Source organism: Nannospalax galili, unplaced genomic scaffold (assembly GCF_000622305.1).
Source record: "Nannospalax galili isolate Female #2095 unplaced genomic scaffold, S.galili_v1.0 scaffold1561, whole genome shotgun sequence".
NCBI classification, from domain to species: domain Eukaryota; kingdom Metazoa; phylum Chordata; class Mammalia; order Rodentia; family Spalacidae; genus Nannospalax; species Nannospalax galili.
In genome coordinates this window covers 47,242-55,558 of record NW_008343663.1, presented here as the reverse complement: position 1 = coordinate 55,558, position 8,317 = coordinate 47,242, and the positions used below count along the sequence as shown (strand labels likewise).

General features: G+C 50.0%; 1 protein-coding gene across 1 annotated transcript in view; it reads right to left on the bottom strand.

Moving 5' to 3' along the window:
- Positions 1 to 8,317, bottom strand: part of LOC103739553 (limbin-like) — an 86,563-nt gene that overhangs the window by 72,372 nt on the left and 5,874 nt on the right. Inside the window, 4 exon segments of the mRNA XM_008839961.2 lie at positions 1,122 to 1,175; positions 3,583 to 3,692; positions 5,471 to 5,657; positions 7,881 to 7,949. Of these exon segments, the coding sequence (XP_008838183.2) occupies positions 1,122 to 1,175; positions 3,583 to 3,692; positions 5,471 to 5,657; positions 7,881 to 7,949 (420 nt within the window).

Here is an 8,317-nt window from a genome sequence, read left to right as displayed (position 1 = left end):
TGCTTCTTTTTGTAAACTTTATGTGCCTTTGTGGTTTACTTGTTGGGCATGAAAAGCTGGTTGGTCTAGGCTTCAGGTTCTTGCTTTTTATTTTATATTGGAGTGGCCAGATTGCTTTTGTCTTCAAGAGTTCACACAGAGGCCCAATTCAGATGATGTTTCAGATGTTTCAGGCTTTCTCCTAAGGTCTGGATACCTCCAGGAACTATTTTGGCCTTCTCCAGGAATGATTTTGGCCTCAGGAATTTGAGGGTTAGACTGGCCTGGGAGCCTGGCCCAGGAAAGATTTTGGTCTAGGGCAGCTGTTGGCTGTGCCACCCAGAGATGCAAAGGCAGATGGGGTGGGAAGAGGCCCCAAGGCCTCCTGGGAACTGCACTGAGGAGCTGGGTTGGTCTGGATGCAAAGGATCAGGAAGCAGTATTCAGATTTTTGTGAACAGCAGAGGTGGGGAGATCACCTTCTGACTGCAGTGTTCCAGCATGATCTCAGAGGACAAACTGGCCTCAGCAGTGGGCTAGAAGATGGTAGACAGTGGAGCAGGAAGTGCAGTGAGCAGCAGCACAGGCTAACCATGGCACCTCATCCTGCCCAAATGGAGCTTTAGTTACCTCCGTGACCAAATACCTGACAGAAGCAACTCACGGAAGGTTTACTTTGGCGCAGAGCTTGAGCATGTAGTCCATCACAGCAGGGAGGCAGGGAGGCAGGGGTGTGAGGCAGCTGTTCACATGGTGTCCACAGTCAGGAAGCAGAGAAATGAATTCATGCTCAGCTCACTTCCTTCCTCCCCTGTATTCAGACCAGGATCCAACTCACCGGATACTGCTTCCCACATTCAGGGTGGGTCTTCCCACCTCAATTAAGCCAGTCTAGAAACTCCCTCACAGATAGGCCAAGAGGTTATTGCCATGATGATTCCAAATCCCATCAAGTTAACAGTCATTCTTAACCATCACAGAGGGTCACTGAGAGAACCAGTCTCAGGATCCACAGCCTTGAGACACAGCTGATGTTAAGGCCAGTGGCCAGCACCTCCCTTGGTTCTGAGGCCAGACCACACATCAGCACTGCACAGGCCTAGGAGGCCAAGGGCACGGGGTGATTCTGCATGTGGTCTTACCTTTATCTTTTCTTCTACTGTGATGGTAAAGGGGGCTTCTAGCTGAGTTCTGTTCTGTGAAAGAGAAAAGTCCTTTAGTTGCTAGTTCTAAGTCTGATCCACAGGGGAATACCAAGCATGCCTGAATTCAATTGGAACCGGTCCCTGGCAGCTGGGTGAGGCAGGGTTTACAGCTTTTTGGGGGGAACAGGTGAATTCTGGGTGGGGCCAGGCTGTAGGGGTGGGGCATTCTCCCCATCCATGTGACACCCCAGTTCTGAGCATCTGCTGCCTGCCCTGAGAGTTCACAATCTGACCCCAGCAACCCCAAAACCCCAAGTACCCTCCCAAGGAGTCTGTCCTTCACCGAGGAGACAGACCAAAGAAGGTGGGTGTCACAGAGTCTGACTGGGCCAGCACCAGGTATCTGCAGAGATCTATGTGAGGACAGTTCTACTTGGGGGTACAAGCAGAGCATCCTGCTCCCAGAAAGCAGCACGAGGTGACAGCAGAGCCTGGTAGCCTGGGTCTGTGTGTGATACCATCACACACCACCAGTCTGAGCTCAGGCAAGTCTTTACCTCCCCGTGCCTCAGTCGTCTCATTTGAGAAGTGGGGCGTGCTGAGTTTGCAGGCTCCTAGGAGAGCAAAGCTACTGAATGCCAAACCCAGAAGAGGAACTGGAACACGGGGCGGGGCTATGACCCAGAACCAAGACGGTTGTGACAGGGCCTTCTTCAAATCTGAGATTTCCAGAGTTCAAGGCATTTGCATATGCATAATGAGCTCTCTTGGGGATAGGAACCAAGTCTACACAAAACTCATTGATGCTTTCTTATTTTTAATTTAAAAAATATTCTATTTAATGTGTACGAGTGTGTGGTGGTTTGAATGAGAATGTCCCCCATAGCCTCCAAGTATTTGGACATTTTGTCCCCAGATGGTGGCACTGTTTTGGGAGCTCTTAGAAGGTGTGGCTATACTGGAGGAAGCACGTCACTGGGGATGGGCTTAGAGAGTTCTTAAGCCTTGCCGGATCTCCAGTTGCTCTCTTGCTTCCTGTGCCTGCTGGAAGATGTGCAGCTTAGCTTCTCCCTCTGCTCCAGTCACCTCTGCCACCATGCCGCCATGATGGACTGTAATTTCCCTGGAACTGTAAGCTCAAATAAACTCTTCCTCTCTAAGTTGCTCTGGGTTAGTGTTTCTACCACAGCAACAGAAAAGAGACTACTACAGGGTGTATTGCCTGCCTGTGTGTAAGTGCACCCGTGTCGTGCAATGGCTGTGGAGGTCAGCAGAGGGCATCAGATTCCCTGACTTACTGATGGCTGTCAGTCACTATGTGGGTGCTAGGAACTGAGTCCGAGTCCAGGTCCTCCATGACAACAGCCAGTGCTCTTTTAGTTGCTGAGACAGTCCCTCATTGATGCTTCTGAAGCTAACTTTATACATTTGCAGTGCACATGCATTTTGACCTGGGGCCATCATAGGAAGTCAGGTGTGGAACTTTCCATCTATGGCGTCATGTTGGTGCTTAGCTGGTTTAGGGTTTGAGTGGCAATTTATTCACTGCCCCCCCCAGCTCTAGATGAGCTAAAATGATGGAAGCAGAAGACAAGGCAGGGGTGGGGGGTGTCTGCCTACTGTGCATTGTCCAGGTGAGGGAAAGAGCCCCAGGACTCACACCACTTCCAAAGAGCTCTGGTGGTGGATCTGGCCTCTGAAGCACCAGGCATCACCTCCGCACTGCCTGGAAGGACATCACCCTGTGTCCTGTGGGCATGTTGCAGTAATTCCCTTATTTCCGCTGAGACATTTTACCGCCAAGCACAGCAAACTAGTGTTCCCAGGTGGAGCTGAGACTTTGAAGTCTGATCACTTTTAGGCCCCCAAACACAATGACCTTCCAGCATGTGCAAAAGTCAGAAGCCAGCTAGAAAAACACCAAGTCCAGCCACATGAAACTTGTCAGCAAGTATGTGGCATTACCAAAGAAAGGGAGAGAGGAAAGAAGAAAAAAGGAAGAAAGGAGGAAGGAAGGAGGGAAGGAAGGAAGGAAGGAAGGAAGGAAGGAAGAAAGAAGGAAGGAAGGAAGGAAGGAAGGAAGGAAGGAAGGAAGGAAGGAAGGAAGGAAGGAAGGAAGGAAGGAAGGAAGGAAGGAAGGAAGGAAGGAAGGAAGGAAGGAAGGAAGGAAGGAAGGAAGGAAGGAAGGAAGGAAGGAAGGAAGGAAGGAAGGAAGGAAGGAAGGAAGGAAGGAAGGAAGGAAGGAAGGAAGGAAGGAAGGAAGGAAGGAAGGAAGGAAGGAAGGAAGGAAGGAAGGAAGGAAGGAAGGAAGGAAGGAAGGGTGTAGAAAGGAGGGAGGGAGCAAGGAAGGAAAAGAGGCGGGAAGAAGAGATGGTTCCCGTGCCCTCAGGGAAACTCAGCATCCTCCACCAACCATCCTCTGCAGTGAGAAGCCCCAAGAGACAGTGAGAGGCACTACCTGTGAGGGGCTCTGGAAGGTGAGCCATGCTGAGAGGCTCAGGCTGTCTCCAGTCCCAAGGGCTGTGGGGTCCAGCGAGGCTGAGTAGCTGATGGAGTAGTACTCTCCCACTGCTCAGAGAAACCAGTGCAGGTCAGGAAGGGACTGGCCACACCCCGAATGGCCCTGCCTCCCCCCAACACACAGATCTAGTCACGCCCCTAGCCCCTGCCAAGCCCACTCCAGCCCCAGCTGCTCAGCAGCCTAGCCAGACCCCGAGCAAGAAACCTCTGACTTTCATATACTCAGAGGATTCTGGGAGTGATCCAGTGGGGAGAAGGAGGTGGAAACTGCTCTAGGACTCCTAGCCAGGAGCTGGCACGTCCTCTGGAAGAAGGGCTGGTCTCTCCTGGCCCCTTTCTCCCTCTGTAACACACTTCTGACCAGTAAGTTCTCAGGGGGGCTGGCTGCCCCTAGGAAGCAGCACCCTCAGGCCCTGCTCTGAGGCACCAGGACACTGGACCAGACTGCCCAGAGGCTTTCTGGGACCATGCAGCCAAACTGCCAGGCCAAAGTAGATTTCAGCACCGTGTGACAATAAGCCTGTGCTCAGTTCATGCCTCTCGTGTCATTCTCTGTGTTCTAGCTTAACAATGGAGAGATTGGTCTTTAAATCAGTGAAGGAAGGTATGCCCCGAGGGCCGCCTAGCTGAGATACCAAACAGGGCTGTTCCCCTAGTTTCTGCCAAGAGCACTGCGTTGAAAAGGACTCCGAGGGCTCATCAGGCTCAAGGGCACAGTGAGCATTTGAAGCCACATGGGCCACATGCCAGGCATGAGTGTGGGCTGGTGAGGGGCTCCAGGGTGTGGTGGGCTGGGTGGGGTCAGGTTGTTTGTTTTAATGTCAGCATGGCTGCTGCCCACAGACATGGGTCAGTTCTCCAGCCCACTCCAGCCTGAGTTTCTCTATCTGTGCACAAGGCATCTACCAACCAGAAAGGGCATCTCCACTATCCTGGGAATGGATGTCTCTGAAGTCAAGATAACAATGGAATCCAGGACCTGGATAAGATCTGCTTCGTTAAGCAGTGACTGCTCACCTAAGGAGGGACCTGTGAGAGATAGCTTCACAGTCTCCTGATGTGTAAACAATCAGAAATGGCAGTTTGGAATAAACTGTCCCCAAAGACCTGTGCAACACATGGAGGGATTTGGGACAATGGGGTATGCCCTCAAAAGGGATTGTGGGGTTCCATCTGATACCTTCTTCTTTCAATTTCACACCATAATAAGGCAAATGGCTTTGAGCCACCATAAGCTCCTGTCACAGTGTGTCAACACAGCCCAAGGCAACAGGCCCAATCAATAATGGGGTCACACCTCCAAAATTTAAGCCAAAATAAACCTTTCCCCTTTACAAGTTGATTACTTCAGGCATCTTGTAACAGTAACAGAGAGCTGACTGACACATCAGTGAACACACTTAAACATGAGTAAACATGCCTGAATATTCCATGAGCATGCTTCTGAGGCTGATGACAACCCATCCCTGTCTCTATCCAGTATCACGCAGAACAAACTGTCCATCTTCCTGACCAGTAGTAATTTTGGTCATCAGGGTGATGGATCCGTATAAATAATTATCATTATGTCTGACTGAAACTGTTCATAGTAAAAATTGAGAGTTCTCTTCCCTAACCCCACCTCTATCCCACATGAGCAGCAAGTCCAGCTTTTCAGTGGCAGATAGTGGGGAAGTCTCCTGGTACGCCACTCTGTGGATCAGCTCTGCCATGGGCCTATACCCCAGGGAACAGGGGGAGGTAACTGGAGCACGTGTCTGCACACAACAGCCTGAAGCCTCTGTGTGCATCAATCACCGTCCCAACATAGCAAGCTCTGCCATTACCTGGCAGAAACTTCTTTCTGAAAGTCTGGAGTCCATCCAGGGTCTTATTTCCAGCCGACTCCCTCACAGTGAGCCCCGTGACTTCATCCACCAGGAGCAGGTCTGAGAGGTTGGCTGACACAGCTGTACTGGTGTTGTTCACCCACAGTTGCACATGTATGGTCTGTGGTTCACTCTGCCCGGATACCTGGAACAGGAGGACAGGGGTGAGGGCACACTCATCAGTCTGGCTTCCCATGATGACCCACAAGTTGTGACTCTGAAGAATCCCAGAGAGGCTCCAAGCCTCCTCGAAGCTCCCTCTGATGAGTGTGAGTCCAGAGAATTCTGACCATCACTTGGCAAGCTTGTTCTTTTTTATTGTTTTTTTAATTTTTTTAAATTATTTTTATTTTATGTTTGTTTTTTTAATTTTTTTTAATTATTTTTATTTTATGTGTATGCATGTATTGCGTACATGCAGGTAAGTGTACCTGTGTCATGCAATGCCTGCGGAGGTCAGAAAAGGCTGTCAGGTCTCCTGGGACTGGAGTTAATGACAGTTGTTAGCTGCCATGTGGGTGCTGGGATTCGAACCCAGATCTTCTGCAAGAACAACCAGTGTTCTTAACCACTGAGCCATCGCTCCAGCCCCAAGGCAAGCTTGTTCTTAAAGATGGCTTCAGAGAAACAGGGGTCCTGAAATTCTTCCCCAAGAGAACCTTGAAAAGTCTCCTGAACACAGAATGGTACTCAAGATGGGGACACGTGACACCCACTGACACCCAGAACAGCAAACAACAGCTGTGGCTAACTTGGTCATGCTGATGACTCAGCTGAGCCCTACACAGGGTGTCTGGGGGCCACTTGGCCTCCAGCAGGTCCCTTCCTCCTGGCTGGTCTTCCTCACCCGGGTTCTTCCTGCAACACAACTAGTCAGCTATGTTTGAATCTGGAATGGCCCTGAAAGGCCTGGGTGTTAAAGGCTCAGACCCCAGTCCATAGCATTATTAGAAAGTAGTGTCCCCTGGATTGGGGAAATGACTCAGTGGGTCAAGCACATGCTGTGCAAGTGTGAGGACCACAGTGAGGAGTCCCCAAACCCAGGTAAGAGACAGAGGATCCCCAGAGCAAGCTGACGAGGCAGACCAGCTGAATCAGTGAGCCCTGGGTTCAAGTGAGGGACTCTGCCTCAGTGTGTCAGCTGAGAGCGTTAAAGAAGATACCACAACACACACACACACACACGCGCACACACACACACACACACGAGGAGGGTGGGGAGATGGGAGGTTATGGGGACACACCCTAGAAGGGGAGACTATGGGGCCACAGTCTCCCTGTCATCCTCTTGTTCACTTCCCGGCCACCATAAGGTGACCAGGCCTCCTTGGTCATATACTCCAGCTATGATGATTGACAGGCCCAAAGTAACAGGACCAGTCAGTCACAGGCAGAACTCTCCAAAGCTGTGGACCCAAACAGACCTTCCCTCTGTATAAGCTAATAGGCTCGGGTGTTTTGTTACAGAAGCTGCATGCCTATGTGACAGGACCCTAAGGAAAACCCTGGATACCACGGCTAGGCTGGGAGTCCCCGCTTGGCTACTAGAGAACGGCACTGTCTACAAACTCTGTTTGGCGAGGCCCCCTGGGAACTTGGACTCGGCTTCTCCTGGACTGCTCCCCTGAGCCCCACTCTCTGTGGGCTCTGCACCCCCAGGCTCTGTGCCCCCTACTCCAGGCTGCACCACGTTCACCTGTTCCTTCACTCCCTCCTCTTAACCTTCCACTGTAAAGAACTGAAACTGAGCACACGGCCCTTATGGGTTCTGTGTCCATTTCACAAGTAGCTGAACCTAAGGGTGATGATGGGGCCGACACAAGGTGCTAAGAAACAGCACCCCGTGGGGTTCATAAGGTTAAACAGCCAAAGAGCATTAGGCATATTTTTAAAATCATACATTTTTATTTATTTTATTTTGGGGAAGAGTACGCACATTTCACAGAGCTCATGTGGAGGTCAGAGGACAATTTACGAGAGCTGGTTCCCTCCTTCCACCACATGTTCCTAGAGATTGAACCTAGGTCTCCAAGTCTTGCCACAAGCACCTTTACCCACTAAGCCATCTTGCTGGCCCATAGACAAAGTTTATAAACCACCAGGAATCATTTTAATATTTATAATATGAAGATAAATGTATCATGCGCCCATCCTTACTGTAAAGACCACTGGAGTTTTTCTATCGATGACTCATTAGCAGCCTTTGAGTGGCCGTACAGGATAAGGCCTTGTGTTCTCTTGTCACTGTGGGTCTCGGGGTGAGCAGAGAAGTCTATGATTTGCCTGTTCTTAAATACATGGCTACAAAAATTATTTGGGCAAAATTCAATTCTTTTCTCTCAAATATAAGCCACTTAAGGAAACTTACCAGTGCGCATTTCTGGAAGATCACTCCGTTCTCAGAGGAACCTTGAATTTCTCTTGAGCCAGCTCTGTTCTATGATAAAATAGAGAAACCATTAGAAAACAAAGGGTGCTTCATGCTATGTGTGTTTAATCAAAGCACAAGACTGTGATAAACGTTTTTAAGGTTGGCACAAGAATTGCGTCTAATCTCAGTTAACTGGAAGATTTCATTTAGGGAGTGTTAAAGGGCTGGGAATCAAACCCATGAGGAAGGAAGAGGCCAGATATGAGATTAACTACAGTTTATTCCTGGTCTGGTATAACATCCTGCAAGTTATCAGGCTGGAAGACAAAACTCCAGATGTGGTATCTGGAGAACCACTGACTCACTGTGTCCTTGGCCAAGTCTCTCAGCCTCGCTGAGTCTCAGGTCCCTCTGAAAAGCGACCACCTCAAACA